Source organism: Bos indicus x Bos taurus, chromosome 15 (assembly GCF_003369695.1).
Source record: "Bos indicus x Bos taurus breed Angus x Brahman F1 hybrid chromosome 15, Bos_hybrid_MaternalHap_v2.0, whole genome shotgun sequence".
Classification (NCBI taxonomy): Eukaryota; Metazoa; Chordata; class Mammalia; order Artiodactyla; family Bovidae; genus Bos; species Bos indicus x Bos taurus.
Genome location: NC_040090.1, coordinates 43,835,336 through 43,854,883, shown reverse-complemented (window position 1 = coordinate 43,854,883; position 19,548 = coordinate 43,835,336). Strand labels below are relative to the sequence as shown.

At 49.8% G+C, this 19,548-nt stretch overlaps 1 protein-coding gene across 12 annotated transcripts in view; it reads right to left on the bottom strand.

Annotated features, from left to right (window-relative positions):
• The window catches only part of LOC113905683 (F-actin-monooxygenase MICAL2), a 244,589-nt gene that overhangs the window by 76,602 nt on the left and 148,439 nt on the right, over positions 1-19,548 (bottom strand). For 5 of the 12 annotated variants that reach the window (XM_027563290.1, XM_027563291.1, XM_027563293.1 and 2 more), the window contains 4 exons: positions 19,004-19,190; positions 17,389-17,477; positions 15,614-15,716; positions 88-268 (listed from right to left, as the gene is read on the bottom strand). In XM_027563290.1, the coding sequence (XP_027419091.1) occupies positions 88-268; positions 15,614-15,716; positions 17,389-17,477; positions 19,004-19,190 (560 nt within the window). Of the gene's footprint in view, positions 1-87; positions 269-11,712; positions 15,717-17,388; positions 17,478-19,003; positions 19,191-19,548 lie in introns of those variants that run through there. The other 7 variants (XM_027563296.1, XM_027563298.1, XM_027563302.1 and 4 more) reach the window with 3 other exon arrangements.

The window sequence follows — 19,548 nt, the reverse complement described above, 5'->3', positions numbered from 1 at the left end:
TCAAGTGAGTAGGGAGAAGACTAGTGCCCCAGAGCTGTCTGCTTGCCCAGCCCACCCTGCCCCCGTCCTACAGCAGTGGGAGCGTACCTGCTGTCATCGCTGGTGACAAGGACGCGTACGGCCAGCACGTCCTGTCCAACCACATCCTCCCCGGGGCTGATTCTCACTGCGGTCCACTCAGAGGGCAGGGGGGAGGCGGCTCCACCTGCCACATCCCCAGGCTCGGGCTCCGGGACGCTCTTGGGCTTCTTGGGGGAGGTCGGCTCATCTGTTGAAAGGAGAAGAGGGTCTAGAGAGATGGTGGGAATGGACAGCCCTGCAGGGAGCCTACCCTTCCTCCAGAGGCTTGGGTGGGTGCTCCAAGATAGACCTCCTCCTCCATGCCATCACCGGGTCCCCACCACTCAGCCCACCAGACATCCCAACATTTAGAGCACACATCTTGTGTGCTGGGCATGAACACACACACCATCCCATTTAACCCATAAAGGAGGGTTGAAACGTGCAGAGGGCCCACCAGACTCTGCACTGCTCTTGTCAAAATCACACTGTGCTGCTAAACCCAGCAGTAGCTTCTCATTTCTCCTCTTACTTGACACACCAGCAGCCTCTGGCCCAGCTGATCACTTCCTCCTTCTAGAAGCAGTTTTTCTTTCAGGACAGCGTAGCTGGCTCCCTCCTCCCCATTGGCTATCCCCTTCTCTGTTTCTTTCAGTGTTCCCCTTTCCCCAGGACCTGACCCGTTAGCACTGGAAGGTCCCAGGACTCAGTGTTTGAACTGCTTCTCTTCTCATCTACACTCATGTCCTTGATGACCTTATTCAGTCTCATGACTTTAAATAACCCCAGACAGCAGGGACTCGCACATCTCTCTGTCCAACGTGGACATTTCCCTGAATGTAGATGCATGCACACCAAGGCTTTCTTGGCATCTCCAGGGAGATGTCCAATAGATACCTTAACCTCACACGCATGGAAATCTCCATCTCCACCTCTCCCCCAGCCTGCCTCCCCACAGCCCTCCCATCTCCGTAAATGGCAACTGGGGCCCGCTGGTTGCTCCAGTCAACACTGCAGTGGCATTCTTGACTCCTTCCACTCTTCACTCGAGCTATCAGCAGATCCTGTTGGCTCTACCTTGAAAATACGCCAGGAATCCAGGCACCTGTCACCACCTCCTCTGCTACCACCCTGGCCCCAGCGGCCACCATCTCGTCTGGATTATAGATACAGACGCTGCTAGTTTCCCTGCTTTCCCTCAGGCCGCGCCCACCCTTCAGTCTGTTAGCAACAGCTGCCGAGTGACTGTTAAAACTGCTATATGATGCAGGCAACCCGAAGCTGGTGCTCCGTGACAACCTAGAGGCGGGGATGGGGAAGGAGGTAGGAGGGGGCTTCGAGAGGGAGGGGACATAGGTATACCTATGGCCGATTCATGTTGATGTATGGCAAAAAACCATCACAACACTGTAAAGCAATTATCCTCTAGTTAAAAAGTTTTTAAAAACTAAAAAAAAAAAAAAAGGAAGTCAGACAATACCAGCACCTCCTCTCACAATCCCCCAGGATCCCTGTGATCTCATCTTCCAGTGCTTCCCCTGGCTCTCTGCTCCGACCACATGAACACCATGCTGACTCTCCCACGCTCAGCCCTCCCCCGTCTCAGCCCCCAGCTCAGAGGTTCTTGCCTCTTCCTCGGAGACACTGTCCCCAAACAGCAGGGCTTGCTCACCCACTACCTTCAAGCCTTCAGCCAGCTGTTGCCTTCTCAAGTAGGTGATCCCAATCATCCTCCTCAAATGCGAACCCACACCCTCAGGGCTCTCCTTTCCTTTTACTTTTATCCATAGCATATCACACCTTCTAATGAACTACACACATTCCCCATTTATTTTGTTGTTATCTCTCTCTCCCATGCCGAGAATAAAGGCAGTGATTTTTGCCTATTTCTTTCTTGCTAGTATTGTGCCTGGTGAAGAGTAGATGCTCAATAAATACCTGTTAAATGAATCAATGAATCAGTTGGTGAATAAATGAGCAAGACAGGCAGCCCGGGCCGCAGTTCCCTCTTGGCCACAAGCCAGCTCAGTGATGTCCTCTCTGGTCACAGTGGGAAAGGAGTCCTTTCTCCTAAGGATGACACTGCACTTGATCTTGGTTCCCCCTACACATCCCCCAAGGTCATTCTCTCTTCTTCCTGTGTCATTAAGTCTTTGTCTCCTGCATCTTTTCCATAAGCGTTTACATACTCTACCATTTTAAGAAAACTGTTTTTATTCCCAGTCCTCCCATCCCCGCTCCCAGCCAACTCTTCTTCCTTCTTAGCTAGTCTTCTTGGAAGAGTTTGTTGCACTCACTTTCTCCATTTCTTCACCTCGCATCACTCACTCCTCAATCCCTTATAATCCTGCCTATACCTCCACTATCCAAATGACCCCCAACAGAGTCCCTAGTGCCCTCCTTGTTTCTAAATCCAATTCTCTGGGCTTTGGGGCCCTCCTGCAGCTCTTGTACTCTGCTCCTCGCTGCTCCCAGGCTCACTTTCTCTCCCTGCCTTGCAGACCGTTCCATCTCAACCATTCTGGCTTCTAGCCAACCCTTAAATGATAGGTTCTTCATGCTTCCACCTAGGCCCTCTCATTTTTTCACCCACACACTCTTTCTGGGAAATGTTATCTACTCCCTAATTCTATTGACCATCTGTGAAGATAATTCATTTTGAGTTTTATGTGCAAAGCCGCACATTTTAAAATATTGTACAGGTCCAATAACACATGTTTACAAGCAGATGCAGCCAGGTGGTCACTGGTTTGTAAGCCCTGGTACAGTGCATGCTTGCTTGTGAGGACATGTATGCACCCTTCTGCATTGGTGAGGCTGTAGATGGAGGGGATGCATTTGGGGAGTAAGTGTTATAATTGAATACTTGACTGTGTAGTAATAATAATAGCAGCAGCTTTTACTGAGTACTTTTATGAGAATTTTAGCATGTAGTAAGTCTATTAAGTGTCACACAAGATTCTAGGAAAAGAAGTATTATCCCCATTTTGCTGCTGAGAAAACAGGTGTACAGAGAGGTTAAGAGACCAGCACTCAGTAGTATATTTCATCAGAGGATGAGGCCTAGTCTGTGTGTCTGTGAGCAGAACAGTAGTGCAAATGGGCCCCAATATGCATGGGGGTTATTCTATGAGTTTGGACTGGGATGCGTCCCCAGTTCTTCAGTCCCTCCCCGTAACAGAGTTGTAGTTTGTCCTATGACCTTGCAGTCCTTCCCACTAAAGAGGTGGGGTGAACTTCTCTGTCCAGTTGCCCTGAGGCTTGGCCCTGAGCCTTGCTTTGACCAGCGGAAATCAGTGGGCATGATGTGAGCTGCAGCTTTCAATGCCCTTGCTGTTTGGCTAGTCCACTTGCATGCCTGTTTGCTGGCCATGCGAAGAGCTTGTCCCTGGTGACTACTGCCCTTTTAGCCTAGGGTCCCTGACTGTGGCACATGGGGCAGATCTGGAGCCAGCCTACAGCCTGGCTGATCCCATGGAATCCCAGGCTAACTTTACACCTGCAGCCTGAAGCAGAGCCACTCAGCCAAGCCAGAGACCCACAAGCAAGAAAAAATGACATTACACGATACTAAGGTTTGGGAGGTTTGTTACACAGAGTTGCTGCTGCAGAGACCTGGCTCTATACATGGTTCACTGTGAGTATAGATGTGTGTGCCTGTGAGCTGTGTGAGCAGCTATTTGCATAGTCAACGGAAGCTATTGTGCTCTTCTCTGATCCAGGTTGTACTGGGGATTTGAAGATGAGTCAGCCATGGTCTGCCTCAAAGCACCTCTTTCTGCCCCACAGGAAAAAGGTCTGTTCACAAATACCTGTGTTATAAGGTAGACCCAAAAGAGTGAGGCCAAGATGAGGTGTGAGTGGAGGGAGGTCAAACTTCCATGCAATGAAGACTTTGGTTACAAGGCGCCGTTTCAATGGGGCTTGAGGATGAGTAGGATTTGAAGAGGGAAAGGAGAGGTGGTGCTCCAGGGGGCAGACCCCTGGGAGCAAAAACAAAGTGGGAAAGCACTGCCACCTGCATAGGATGGAAACTAAGTCCACACGACTGGAGGGCAAGAGTGTAGAGAAAAGAAGCCAGTGGGAAATGACTGCATTGACACCAGACCGGGAATGGTGAGGTGAAAGGTGGGTTTTGCTCTGGGAGCAACCACTGAAGGGCTGGAAGCTGGCAGTTGGCATCATCAGATTTGCCTCCAAGAAAGACAGCTCTGGTCACAGAGTGGAAGGTGGATGGAAGGACCCACAAGGAGTAGAGAGGAGAGAGGGATACCAGTGAGGAGGCAGCTGTGATGACTGGAGGAGACCTATCAGCTGAGCACACAGGGCGGAGAAGAGGGGAGAGGGAGTGGAGAGCAGTTTGGCCCCATGGGTGGCTGCAGGCAGTGGAGGTGAGCTGTGCCAGGCGGCAGACACACACCCACTATATCTCAGAGGCCAGCCCAAACCTGCAAAAACACCCAGGGTCTGCTTTCCTCCTCCTTCTCTCTCCTGGAGAGTTTTGTCTTTGCCGGCAGGGCTGAGGGATAGATCAGAGTAAGGCTGGCTCCCTGGCTTCTGAAGGGGTGGGGATGTGGCTGAATGAAGATCCAGTGCAGCAGGGTCAGGGCCAGTGTCTCTCACAGGAGAGCCTGGGTATCAGTGGAGGGGCAGGGGCCAGGGAGCACCTGGTCACAGAGACTTGTGGAAAAGAAGCTGGTGCTTCCTCTGGTCACCACCCCGCACAGGCAGAAGACCCACAAGGAGGACATGCTCCTCCCTTCCTTCTGCCCCACAAGGCCCAGCAACTGCTGGGTCTCAGGTTCAGCGCTGCCCCAAGAGGAAATTTCCACTCAAGCTTCTATTGCAGATACTTCTTCGCATTCCCCTGAGGATCCCCAGCCAGACCAGTAGCGATAGTCCTAGTGGTACTAGTACTTGTAACAGAAGTGATTGAAAAGCAATAACAAAAGCAGCCCCAACTCATCACCTGGGGCCACAGGCCTGTCTAGGAGTTTACATTCATCTTCTCTGATATCCCCCAGTCCTGAAAAGATGCTATGGTCATCTGCACTGCATGAGTGGCAGAATGCAGAGACCAGAGTAACTCAACCAGGGCCACCCCAAGGGTGAGTGGGATCGGCCAGCCCTGGCACAGAGCAGCGTGTCTGTGACCAGCCCCCAGTGACGGGCCTGGGTGTGCTCACTGGTGCCGCCTTCCCCAGGCCCAGCTGCTCTTTGTCCTAGGTTTTGCCTGAAGTCATCAGTGCTCATAGGGAGAATTCAGTGGGGCTGGGAGCTGCCAGGGGAGGAGGTGTCTGGTTGTGGAGAGTGAGGATGATCCAGCCCTTCCCAGGGCAGCCGCCCCAGCCTCCGGGAGGGAAGGAAATCTGCTCAGAGCTGAACATCTCAGTCTCCTCCCATTGCTCAGGCCAGACACCTGCTCCCTGGAGAAAGAGGAGTCTCCAGAGGCAGAGGCAGACAGTGTCCAGGGAAATGTCTATCCTCACTTGGCCCCAAGCAGCCCAGTCCTGAGGCTCTTTTGTGGCCAGGCCCCTCCAGGCCTTGCCCCTCTTTCTGCTGGCAAACTTGTTCCCATTTTCTCCCCAAGTCTGGAGACCCTCCATTCTCCTCCAGAACCCAGGAAGAAAACGAAGCAACAGGTTCTCCTGGGTACTGTCATTAAGCCTGTTTTACAGATTAGGAAACTGAAACTCAGAGATGTTATCTCACTGGTCCAAGGTCACACAGCTCCTAACTGCCAGAGCCACTTTTGGCTCTGGGCTTGTAAAAGCTCCCTCTGCTCTCTTGCCCATTGTTCTCTTGGAAGAGAGAAGTTTAACAAGAGCAATGAAAGTTTATCAGTCAAGAAAATAGAACCCAAGTCAGGGAGTTCAACAGAGTAAAGTTAATAAAGGAAACGAATAATGATTGGTCAAAGTTTTTTTGAGTTATTTGACGGAAAAGTCAAATAGGGATGACAAGGCAATGCACAGATGAGTAATAATAGGAAGCTACTGGCGAGGGGGACTCTGGGAGGAGCTGGTGCTATGAGCCCAGAGGCCAGGGCCACACATTAGGTGGTGGGTACCATAGGAAGTAGACAGCACTGCCTGGGATGCAGAGTGATGGAGGAATACCCTGGCTTCTCCCTTGATCCTACCCTCCAATCCCTCACTAGTAATGTCTCCACAGTCAAACTTAATAGGAAACCAGTTGCAAAGGAGCTTGGGAGACGTAGTTTGCAGGGGTTACACCTCTATGGTAAAGCGTCTGCCTGCAATGTGGGAGACCTGGGTTCAATCCCTGGGTTGGGAAGATCCTCTGGAGAAGGAAACGGCAACCCACTCCAGTATTCTTGCTTGGAAAATTCCATGGATTGAGGAGCCTGGTGGGTTACAGTCCATGGACTCGCAAAGAGTTGGACACGACTGAATGACTTCACTCACTCACTCACACCTCTAATACAGAGCAGAGCAGGGGAAAGACAAGGAGTGCGCCCGAGAGCAAACAGGCAGCTGTCCAGGGTACTAAGCGTAGTGCAGTCTCCTGGACTGTGATAAGTGAGGGGACACTGACAGGCCCCCAGCAGGATGGGCGAGGGCCCTGGGAAGGAGCCTGTGTCCAGCATTCCCTCCACCCAACTGCCCTAGGAGGGATCTGTCCGTCTAGTACCAAGGGCCTTTGCAGTGCATGTCCCTTTCAAAGACACAGGCACAGGTGTCTAAAGACAGCACGGTTGCCATCCTGGAGGAGAGTATGCTACTAGGAATCCCAGTTTCCAGGGGCTTTCAGGGGATGAGTACACTGATGGGTGGCCCTGGGCCCACCTGCCATGCTGGGGCATGGCTCTCCTGCCCAGTGGCATTCTCATCAGGCGTCCCCAGGCTGACCATGGGGCATGTTTGTGTTCAGACATGTGTACTCGGGCTCACCCTCTCCTGCTTTGAATCAGCGTGAGCAGTCTTCCTCCAAGAACCCTGCTTGGCTTTAGCAGCAACTTCTGTGCAGAAACCAACTCAAGTAAACTAAAAGCCAACCAGAAGGAGGACCCAGCCCTTCCTTTGCTCACAGCCCTCGGCAGAGCTGATCTGCTCATCTCACAGAGCCCTCTGCCCAGACACACCATGAAAACACCAGCTACAGATGGGCCCCCAGATTGGCCTGAGCCCTCCGAGCAGCAAGGCCTCCTCCATCAGGGCTGGGAGGAAGGAATGGTACATGAGGTGTCTTTCCAACAGTGTATTGGCCCGAAGGCAGAGAGGAAGCTGACTTTCCTACTTGTGTTTGGCTCACAGTGCCAGCTTTGGAGATCTTGGAGATCAAGAGATCTTGGACTTTGGAGTCCAAGCTTTGGAGTCAAGAGATTTTGACTCTTCTCTTCTTCCTTTTCCTGCCCATGCTGGCCAACCTTGGGCCTCCAGCTTCCGACATACTTGCTCTGACACGCAGCCAAGACAGGCTGTGTGCAGATTATATCCCTTGGAGGCAAAATGGAAGCTAAACCAAAACTCCCTTCTCCCAGTCAATCCAAAGACTCTGCAGAGGTAGCAAGACACAATGCCTACTGCTCTCACGGATTCTCTCTGCTCCTGTGACCTGACACCAGTAAGACCATCTCAGGCCCCAGATGGCCACAGGCTCCCTAGTCAGAGGAGTCAGAGGTCCAGGCTGGAAGGCAGGACCTTTATTTATTCCACAAATATTTATCGAGGGTCCGCTATGTGCCAAGCACTGGTCTACCTGATGGGTGTATACGATTGTTCCAAAGAAACAGACTCCCACCCTTGAGGAGCTTATGTTCAATAAGAAGGAAAACATAAACAATACATACAGGTAGTAAGTGACTTATATAATACAGTTGGAGGTGATAAGTATGAGGGAAAAAATAAATGGTAGGGGGATCAGGAGAGCTGGGGGTGCAGGTCGTGGTATTAAAGGTGGACCTCACAGGGAGGGAGACATGGAAACAAAGAGATCAGTCATATGGATACCAGGAAACCATGTTCCTGGCAGAGAGAAGAGCCAGTGCAAATGCCGCATGGCAGAGGCCAGCGTGGCTGGGACACAGCATATGAGGCGGAGCAGGTCAGAGTAACAGGGGCCAGACTGTACAGAACCGTCTGACTCCACCATATGCCTCTGAGCTGGGCAGCCATTGGAGTTTTGAGCAGAGGAGAGATCAGATTTAAGTTCTAACAGAATTACTCCAGCTGTTGGGTTGAAAATAGGTTGAATGGCATAGGGAGAGCTCTCTATAAGAAGGGCTTGTAGGAGGTCGCTGGAAAAACGTGGGAAGAAATAATAGTGGTTGGGACCAGGCAGTAGCGTGGAGGTGGTGAGATGCAGACAGAGTCTGGCTGTACTTGGAATTCACTAGCGGACTGGATGCAGGACCAAGAAAAGAAGAGCCAAGAATGACTCTAACCAAGGCTCTGAGCTGAGCAACAAGAAGAACAGAACTGCCATTTCTGGAGACTGTGAAGGCCAAGGGTGGAGTCTGGCTCAGGGGAAGATCAGAGGTGGACATCTAAGTTGGAGACTCTGTGCAGAGAGCGAAGTGGAGATGGTGAGCAGGCAGCGCATGGCAGAGCTGGAGACAGCTCCTCTGCTGAGACTCAAGACACTCACTACAGCAAAACTAAAATGCAGGTGGTGGGAGAGAGGGGCTCAAACTGAGGCCAGAATGTCCAAAGGGAAGAACGAGTTACCTTCCAGAGAGCTGGGGGACTGGAAGACTAGAGAGCAATAGGTGTTGCCACCCCATGTGAACCGAGACCCGTTTAGTTCTCAGAAGTCCTATCAGACTCTGAGTCTCTCTGACCCAGAATGCCTCCCTCAGGACACTCTCTGCTGCATGAAACCAGGAAAGTTCACCCTATAACTCAGCAAGAGCCCTTGCTGGGCACGCTCACAGACTCCGCCTTCACAAAAGCCTCAGCCAGAGGCATTGCTAGCTCCATTCACAGAAGGGACTTGCCCAGTGCTTCTGAGTCAGTACAAAGTGTTGGGGTCAGAGCTGGGCCTTCAGCCAAGTCCAAGGCCTTGCTCTATGCCAAGGCCTTTCCTGTGAGCAGCACCAGATTCCTGGCCTGAGCCTTGGACAGGTGAAGATGCTTAATAGTTGAAGATCCTGCTCTAGGGCGCCTCTAGCTTCAGTATCAACCCAAGGAGGTAAAGAGCTAATGAGGTACCACACAGGAACTCTTCGACTCCTTGGAAACACTGGCCTTGGGCAGTGAAAGTACCAGTTGCTTCTTTTACTTATTTAAGGGATTAAAGGAAAAGCCCTGAAAGCAAATGAGTTCACAGAAATAGAGGAGAGCAGCCCATGCTCACCCACTTCACTTGACTCACTTACCCTACTCCGTATTCAGGTTGCAGGGACTTCCTTTCTCTGGCCGGATTATTTCTTTAGGATCAGTTCCTGGGGTGGGATTTCTGGGCCCAGAGGTCAGAATCCCTTTTTTTGGGTCTTAATAATCGTTACCATATTGCTTTCCAGAAAAGATTGTCCCCATTTAACTTTTCACTTAATACTAGTGATTAAGTCTGCATTTTTTTCTTACAAATCTATTCACTATTCCTTTACTTATTTAGTGGGTACAGCATGATTAATTTACATTCCTTTGAAAGCCAGGTTAGAACATTTTTGGAAATGCTTGCTGTCTCAGTGTTTTAAAACTTGCTTGACTGTGAACTATTCATGCATAGCCTTTGCCCGTTTATCACTGGGTCTTTAATCAACAAATACTACCTACATGGGCAAGGTGCCTGAGACCACTGCTTTGCAGGAACTTTCTAAATGCCACAGCAATGAACATCTTTGTTATCACATCAAATTCAGATTTTCCCCTGGTCTGCCTGCCTATTGACTATTTTTTTACTTTTTGCACATTAAGTTTTAAAAAATGTTTATAAGTCAGATCTGTGCCACGTTTCCCCTCTGAGATTTTTTCCATCAGAGATTTTAAAGTTTAGAAAGTCACCACTCCATTATCTGACCAATACTTAATTCTATTATTTACATTTTTATTTTAATTTCTTTCATCCAGTGTTTCTGGGTAAAGAATATTTTATAAACACTTACATAGAATGTAATCTGCAAAACAAAAAACTCCCCCCAAACAAAAAACTCATTTCAAAGAGGTATAGGAAAACCCAGTTGAAAAAAGTTAATTAGGCTTCCTTACTGGAGGACTCCTCAGACTTGAATGTGCTAATGAGTCTTGTGGATCACCAAGATTTGGGAGGATCAGCATGGTAAGTATAAAACATTTCCCAAACTCTGGGACTATGGAGCCCTTTCTTCACAAAGCACCTCTCAAAGCTAGTGTTCTATGGTCACACTTTGGAAAATGTTGCTTTAACCCAACTTTAAATCAAACCCACACTGTAAGCTCCATGAGAATGAGGACTTTTGTCTGTCTCATTCCCTCAACATACAGTAGATGCTCACTAAATATTAGCTGAGTAAACCAATGTGTGCATGTACAAATAAATAAGTGCATGCACAACTACACAAAGCAAGCCTAGTACAATGACCCTGAGCTATACACAATCCAAGATGCGGGGAGGGGCGGTGCTCTGTGTAGCTCACGGCTACATCTCCAGGTCCTGAATATGCCCAGGCATTCAATGAACACGTGAATAGATGAATGAATAAAAGAATAAGTCACTTGTCCAACCCAGCTCCTGACTTCAGTCCCTAACACCCTTCCTTTTAGGAAACAGAAAGAGTATCTCACCTGGGTAAGAGTAACAACACTTGATCATGATGCCAGGCAGCTCCAGGCACCAGCAACTGGGCTCAGAGGCCCAGGGCCTCAGAAGTGCCCCTTTAGAGACATAAAGGCCCTCATGAAGTTCATAGATGAGTTTACATGCCAGTGTCAGAAGCTCAGCACATCCAGTCTGGCCAAGAAAGGCACGCACCCTAGGGAGGCGAGGGACCAGATTTCTTTGACACCGTCCAGACTAGTTGAGTGAAACTTCAAATCCTTCCCTTAAAGACAAGTGGAACTGAGCCAGAGCCTGCCATGGAAACATCCTCAGAGTGGCCCTGTGGGCAGAGCCTTGCAGCCTAAGAAACTGAGTGACCTGAGCCTTTGAGGGCAAAGTGGGTCTCTTAGCAGCCCAAATGACTCTCCTCCCTGGATAAATACACCTGCCATGCACACGGCCATCCTGAAGCCAATGTCCAGTCCTTCCTCTTACCTTATACCCATCACTCAGCTGGGCTAGCACAAAACTTTCAAGAGCAACCTCTGTCGCACGGGAACCTAAGTTAGAATAAGGTTCCTAAGTAAAGTTCTCTGACAGGTCCGTGGCTTGGATGTGTGCAGCAAATGGGTGCAAGCAGTTGTCAGTACAGTCTGTTCCTTATAGCTGAGGGCACCCTGACCCTCAGCCAGCAATGCCCAGCACCTAGAGCAGAAAAGTACTGTGAGTTTTCAAGGAAGAGCCCCCCAAAGCCTGGCTGCAGAGCATGGGTGATATTTTCCAAATATTACCCCCAGGTAATATTTCCTCTGAGAGTACCCAGCACAGCCCCAGAGAGCTCCCATGTCACCACAAGGGCAAGGCCCGCCAGTTCAGGAAAGGCCAACCCCTTCAACCAACCCCTGTGTTTGAGGTTTGAGCAGCTTCCATGGCAAAGAAGAGAGGAAACAATGAGCTTTATAAAGAACCATATTTATTTCCATGTACAGCATCAAATACCATAAATAAAGCTAAACATTTTTCGCTGTGTGCAAAATACAGGGTTCCACGTGGCACTGTAAGGACTACCAAAGGTCACAAACATGCATGGTGACAAGGTGGGGGAGGCTAGCTAAGGAGGAGGCTGGGGGGAGGAGGGCACTCTTTGGTTGACATTCTATAAAGGGGAGAGACTCTGCAAGAGAAGATAAGACAAGAACCGTGACTTCGTCCTGGCTGGGATCTGCACCAACAAGGGAGCAAAATGCAGCATGCAGGGCTGTGCAGAGAGGTCAGCATGGCTCTGGGCCGCATGCAGGACACCAGCACCTGCAGCCCGGGACTGCGAGGCCGCCTTCAACAGCCCCACCGGACTAGGTGTGGTGTTTCTCTTTAAAAGCAATGTGAGTGTCCTGCTGCTCCAGGCAGAGTCAGCAGGGGGATGTGTTCTGAGCAGAGCTTGGGGGCATTGAAAGGGGGCTGCTCTCCAAGGCACCCTTGGCCTGTGACGATGACTGCTCTAGCTGAAGCTTCTGTATCCTCTGGGGCTTTATGAGCCTAGAGAGACCAGAAGAGTCAAAGCAAAACCCTGGGAGGGAAAGTATAGGCTGCAGGGGAGGAAAGCTTCACTAGAAAAATTGTGATCGTGTGTTTAAAATAGAGAGTCCGGGCCAAGCTTGTGATGAAGCCTGGGAGAAATTTTTTTTTTTTTTTTAAATCCTTCCAAAAAGAGTCACCTATGGTGTGGATTGATAACATTGATAATCTTCATATTAGAAAGCAACTGAAGAAGATGCTTGTATGCATATGCTTTTTCAGAGGCTGAGAGATGAAAGAGTTCTTTTCAAAGGTGAAGGGCCCTCTCTATGGCACAGTCTCATATTCCAGGTTAATCCTCCCAGGAAGGTAAGTGGCTTTGTAAGTGCAACCAGAAAAGCATGCATGCAGGCCGTGGAGTATAGAGAGGAGGTGGGCCATGCACCTGGAGTGGACTGGGCAGCCGGCTCAGAGGGATGGAATCAGAAACGCTTTCGAGCTGAACACCACCCCACATTGTTCACCAACCATGCCACCGAATGAATGAGTCCATTAGTAGGCAAGACGCTCGCAGTTAGCACAACCAAGGCCACGGCGGGGGCAGTGGGGGAGACGGGGCGCAGAAAGCAGGTCAGGGGTTAGTACCACTCTCTGAAAATTGGCAAGAAAACCAGTCACCTCAGAGCAGAAGTGTGTCAGCCAAGAAGTGGGTGCAGCACTGGAAGGCTGAAATGGACTGATGGCCACAGTGTAAGGTTTGGAGAGAGAGAGAGACAGAAGAGAGAATTTAGTTGGGGGAACAAGGAAATTGATGGACAATATGAAAAGGTACAGGAGTTGAAAACGAGGCAACCATTAAAAAAAAGAGCAACTCCCCCAAACAAGTTATGGCTTGCTTAAGACAGATGAACCTTTCTGGAAGTGAGCAGTGACTTATCTGCAAGGGTGGATCCGTGCAATTGGAAATAATCCCGTGTCTCCACCGCCCCCCACATCCTCTCTTCCCTGATTTTACTCTAGTATCCCACATTTGTTCTTAAATACGTTGTGGAGGTTTAGAAACATCCCGCTCCCAGGACTTACTTTTGTGTTTTGGTGCTGCCCCACCAGGAAGGTTCAACGTCTCAGAACAAACATCTCAGGCTTCTGACAGGCACGCCCTGTCTCACCAGAGTAATTCAAACCAGTCTCCTTATGGCCAGAAGTGACATTCTCAGAGATCCTAACTCTAGCTTCATGGAGCATCCCACAAAGCATCTCATCCTGCCCTGAGCTGACGGGAATAACAATGACACAGCTGTGATGTGTTTACATCATGACTTTCGGAATCAAACATGAAACAAATCAAAGGCTCCTCCCACCAGAGAACACTAAAATATCAGCAAAAATTTGGAAAAACACAATGCAAGTCATAGGATGAGAACAGTTCCAACAAAGACAGAGGCGCCAGTTCCCACGGACTTGGCCGCAGTCATGCCCCTGATTTACCCAAGGACTCAGGGAAGTGTTTATATTATAGAAATGCCTCCCTGCTTCTTCCCACCCTGGAGAACTTGGCATCTCAAAGCCCTTAAGAGTTCTGGCTCCTAACCCACCAGACTCCATCCTTTCTTAATCTAGAGGATCTTTCTAGTGTTAACAGGCAGGGCCCAGCAACTCTAGATACACTGAACTCTGTGGAAGGTCTTTCTCTATTAGCCATCTCCACTGTTCAGCCAGACCCAGCAGCCGTGCATGTCCAGGCAGAGTGGAGCTGGGAAGACTGAGGCCTCCTCCAGATGCCCAGAATGAAGAATGTAGGTGGGCCCAAGGCCCGTTTTGCCCTTAATAAGGTATATTTCTTATGCATAAGTCAATAACAGCCTCCACTCCCAGCCTCCTCTGCTAGTCAAGACACGGGAGCTTCCCTCTGGATCAGATGCATTCCTCAGTTGGGACAATTCAATAATCAATGGTTTCTGACCGTTTGACCAAATATGCATGGCAGCCGATTGGCTAAGAAGCCAGAATGCCTGCTAGCCATGCTCACGGGGGAGGTCACGCTTTCCAGAAATAATACTGTCAGGTGCTAATAAATACCCTTCATCCCAAAGGACATGGCCTGAGAGGGCAGTTTCCTCCCTCAGCCTGACTGTTATGGACCCTGAATGGCCTTGGCTCAGACTGCAACCTGGATTGGGGACCTCAAAAGGAGGGCTTGAAAGGCCACCAGCTGACACGACTCCTCTTTAGGATTGCATCAGTTTGATGGAGTTCTGAGTGGCCAGGGGCCAATGGGCTTTGGCTGCCATGCTCATTAGTGGGAAGGGAAAACGTATGTCTGTAGCAATTCACTTGAAATCCTGTGGTTCTACATAATTTGGCTGCAATTTGGTACTGGGGTCAGGGGCATCTTGAAGCTACTATTTTACATCAGAACAAGGGAGCAAAATAGTCCTTCTCCCTGGGAGGACAGGTAACAGGCAACTACATGTTGCCATATCCTTCTGTATTTAATTCTCTTTCGTCCTTTCTGTTTTGTTTTTTTTCCTTCTAAATTACTATGCTTTCATGTTGCAACAATTGTCCTGTGTTGACAAGTGGTATCCAGGCACAAAATCAGAAGGCACTGTCAGGAGATTGCATGCTCGCTCCCAAGTATTCACGTTACAGGGAGCGGCTATTTCAAGACCACAGAGTGGAAGGGGTTTTTGTAATACCAGTTATAAACCTCAAACCCGTGTTTAAAAAAACTGACACTCATAGAAAAAAAAAAAAAATGCTTTCTCTTGGCTTATTAAACGTTGAAAATTGAAATGTAAACCTAGAAGTATGGCTCGCTTTGGTATAAAAGTACAAAGCTATTTAAAAAAACATCCTTCATGTCATGGTGGCCTGAAGCAGATGTTCACCGTGACCAGGCTAGGTGCAGGTGGCCGACGGGAAATTCTTTGGCTTTGCGCTAACTGGTTCAAGGGCGTGGGGCTCCCTGGCCAGCGCCTGAGCTGGCCGAACACGCCGCCATCTACGCGGGAAATGTTACGGTACTGTGGGGCTGGGCTTCAGTGCAGCTTGGCCGGGACGCGTCTGAGCAGCCAGTCGCGGATGCTCTGGAGGGACTCCTCCGACTCCCGGTACATGGAAGCCAGGACCTCGGAGAACACCCAGAGCAGGGGCAGCCCGAGGCTCAGGAGCTCGTAGGTGTAGCAGTAGTTGTAAGCATTGTCCCTGATATGCAGGCTGGTGGCGCGTAGGAGTCCCTGAATCCAGTTAATCAGCCTCCGGGGAAGGTGAAGCAGGCCCCACGGCAGCCTGAGGGGCCAGCTTAGTGCCTTCCTAAAGAAGGAATTGGGGATACCTGGGGGGCTGCCTTCCGGCGTGGCGATGGCAGCGGCAGCGCAAGAACTTTCCGAGGGAGGGTCTCGCCTAGCGGCTTCTTGCTCTTTCCACATCCCCTCCTCCTGAGAAAGAGATCAAGATGAGGGTATTGAGTCCATAATGCTCAGAGAGGGCTCCTCCAGTGAAGCAGAGGAAGACTCAATAAAGAGAGGACTTGGCAGACCCTACAATTTGCAACCAGGACCCCCTCCCCAAAATCTCAGCACCTCCTGTACACTGCTGAAGGGGGCTGAACACAGGTGTAACTTTCCTGGGGTGGCGGTGGGAACTGATCACAGGGATCAGTTTCCTCTGGAGCCTTCAAAACATACATGCCCTTTGACTCAGCAATCTCATTCTCATGATTTATCCTAAGTAACAATTTGAAATATGGATAAAGATACAGGCACAAAGACATTCCCTGTAAAATGTTTATAAGGCAAAAATAGTAATGTCCAACAATATAGGATGCAAATAAATTATCAGTCATCTTTTACAAGTATCAAAGATCAGGCTCCAAAAGAATTCTTAATGGGAAACTGTTATACTGTTAGTGAAAAAAGAAGGCTATGAAACTGCAAGGTAGGATTCCAACTGGGTGAAAATATACAGCTGACCCTTGAACAATGTGGGTTTGAACCGCATGGGGCCACTTGAATGCAAATTTTTCAATAATGAATACTACACCTCTACCTAATCCATGGATGGTTGAATCTATGGATATGGAGGAACCATCAATATGAAAGATTGGCTTTAAATTATACACAAATTTTTGAACCTGCAGAGAGTCAAAGGCTCTAACTCCCACACTGTTCAAGGGTCAACTTTTTCATATAGGAAAAAGTCTACAAAGAAATGTTCCAAAATGTTAATTATGATTTTCTCAGGATAGAGTGATGGTGGGTTATTTCACTTTACTTGTTTATAGACTTTCAGTTACTTAGCCGTTTTTCTACTGTGTGTGTGTGTGCCTGTGACCGCTCACTCACTCAGCTGTATACAACTCTTTGCGACCCCATGGACTGTAGCCTGCCTGGCTCCTCTGTCTATGGGATATTTCAGGCAAGAATCCGGGAGTGGGTTACCATTTCCTCCTCCAAGGGATCTTTCCAACCCAGGGATTGAACCTGTGTCTCCTGCATTGACAGGCGGATTCTTTACCACTTAAGCCACCTGGGAAGCCCATATTACTTGTGAAATCAGAAAAAAGCTGAAGTTGTTGGTCTTGCTGGAGATGGGTGATTAATCAAGCCGTAAAGAAGATGCTGGCTAAGAGCTACCATGGGTGGGGGCAGGGAGGGTGCTATCACAACCCACTCGCAAATTAAACAGGCCAGTCACTTTCCCCAAGAGCCTGGGGAAAGGACTTGGAAACCACAGAGGGTTGGCCCTATACCAGGGATCCCTGCTCACAGTGCTCTGTGGCCACTGGGGCCCCAGGCCCTGGGGGCTACGTGGCTTTTGCATGGCTAAGCATTTAGCCCCATCCCTGGCACATAGGAAAGCTCTTCTGGGCTTCTCATGAGAAGCAGCAGTCATTGCTCTGGGAGCTGACCTCTGGAATAGCTCACATCCCAGAGGCCAGCTGAATAGACTGAGACACAGGGACCTTCCTGCCAGGGAGCAGAGCCCTCTTCACCTGAGTCTCAAGCCCCCCAAAGGTAGAAACATTGGCCTAACCTGCAGGAACTCTTGACAACCTCCTCCTACCAGGGAACTTTCCCATTTCACCACCATTTTCAAGATAAAACTTACCTCTTTTTGTTGCTTCAACTCTGCCCGTCTCTTCCGTTGCTGGCTGTTGGTCTTACAGTGAATGAAATGAGGCTTGCAGAAAAACTTGCCTGTAAAAAGAAACACACAGACACTCAGAGGTTTTTCTCCTGTAAACCAGAGCCACAGCAGAGCCTAAGCCAAGTGCCTGCCACCATTTGGTCAGAGAAACACCACTAAGGGAAACAAGCCCAGGAAGGCGCAAACGTGAGAAACAGTTTCCGTCACTTGCCTGAAAGAAGAGGCGCTGAGAGGAGGCCACCAGCCGCAGCAACGGTGGTGGGGAACGGGGGGAACGCTCCCGGGAATGGGGCAGAAACCCTCAGATAATCCCTGAGGCCAAGTCTCTTCCCAAGGCCAGTTGCCAGGCAGCAAAATGGACAGCCTGGAATAGCAACTCTGTTTGCAGTTCCTCTTGCTTCTGGGACCCCTGGGGGTAGGAACATCACTGAACAGATGGTGGCAGAAAAACCCAGTGAGCCACACACTGGGCCACAGGCCACTGCCCAGGATACTGGGTGCCTTCCAGAAAACCCTGCTTTGCGCCACTGTTACCGCAGTGACAACAGTGATGGGAATAATGATACAACAGTGAAGTCTTGAGTAGGACTCAATATACCAGGCACTATCTTAAATCCTTCCCATGAGGTAAATCAGTGATCACCTTATGAGCAAAGTACTATTATCCTCATTTTATAAATAAGGAAACTGAGGGACCCAGAGGTCAGGTAAGAGGTTATTTGCATGTGGCATACATATGCCATATGCTGGAAGTGGCATACTCTGGATGTAAGCCCAGGCAGTTAGTTTTAGGGTATGGAATCACAAGCTTTGTCATTATATGATAGCACAAACATCAAGTGCTGAAGGTTAGAAATGAATCACTCATTCCAATGAAAGAGACTCCTTCACTGATGACTCTGGTAGCCCACTCAGCAGAGGGCATGTTACAGTTATGGTCATTCCTACAATACATGCTTCATTCATAATAACATGAATATGACATCATTTATGGAACCCTCCTCTCCTTTTCACTGGGAAAGACCCTGATGCTGGGAAAGATGGAGGGCAGGAGGAGAAGGAGGCAACAGAGGATGAGATGGTCAAAGGCATCACTGACTCAATGGACATGAGTTTGAGCAAGCTCTGGGAGATGGTGAAGGACAGGGAAACCTGGCGTGCTGCAGTCCATGGGGTCGCAAAGAGTCGGACACGACTTAGCAACCGAATAACAACAAATTGAACCCCTATCACATGTCAGGTGTGGTGCCAAGCATGTGACATAAGTTACCAGGTTCGATTTTCTTGACCACACAGGGGCAACTGAAGGTGGTGAGACTGAGTGAGAAAATGTCCATAAAGCACGTGGCGCCTGGTAGGTGCTCCCTACGCATGTGCAGCCCCTATGCTGACAGCTCCCCTTTCCTCAGGACCCCTGCCCACCACAGGCAGCCTCTCCCCTTAGCAGGGGATCCCTGCTCCCTAAACTGCTTTTCTGATGATACCACTACTCTCTGGGAAGTGGTGGCTGTCCCAGAGCCTCCAGAGTCAGGAGCCCAGGCCAGAGACAAGTGCTGCCCTGGCCCCTGGAGGTTACCTTCGTCAACGTCGAAGGCGTAGGTGGCTAGGTGCAAGGTGGTGGCGCAGACGCTGCAGCGGAAACACTCCCGGTGGAAGAAGCGGCCCTCCGCGCTCAGCCGCTCCATGACGTACACGCGCTTCTTGCAGAAGTAACAGGTGTCGCTGCCACCCACGTTCAGGGGAAACGTCTTCCGAACGGACTCCTGGCAGGCACAGGGCATCGGAAGAGAAGAACAGCGTGTTAGGGTGTACACTGCATCTTCAAACGCAAGGCTGGGCATGTAGAGATGCCAGCCTGCCTTGTGGGGCCTCACAGGCTATGTGCTGCATTTGTCACTGGGGGCACCGCTGCAAAGAGTGAGGGTGGGAAGGTACGCAGACCCCAGCCCTGCCAGGGCAGCATTGACTGTACTCCCAGGCAGGCTGCTGGACACTCTGGTTTCATAGTGGGAGTGACATTTCCTTGTCTGAAAGAGCAGGTGTCCCTCACAAACATGCCTGCCCAGGGATGCCATCTCCAGGAATCTGAGTCAGGGGTTAAGTGTTGCCTGGGTCTAGAGC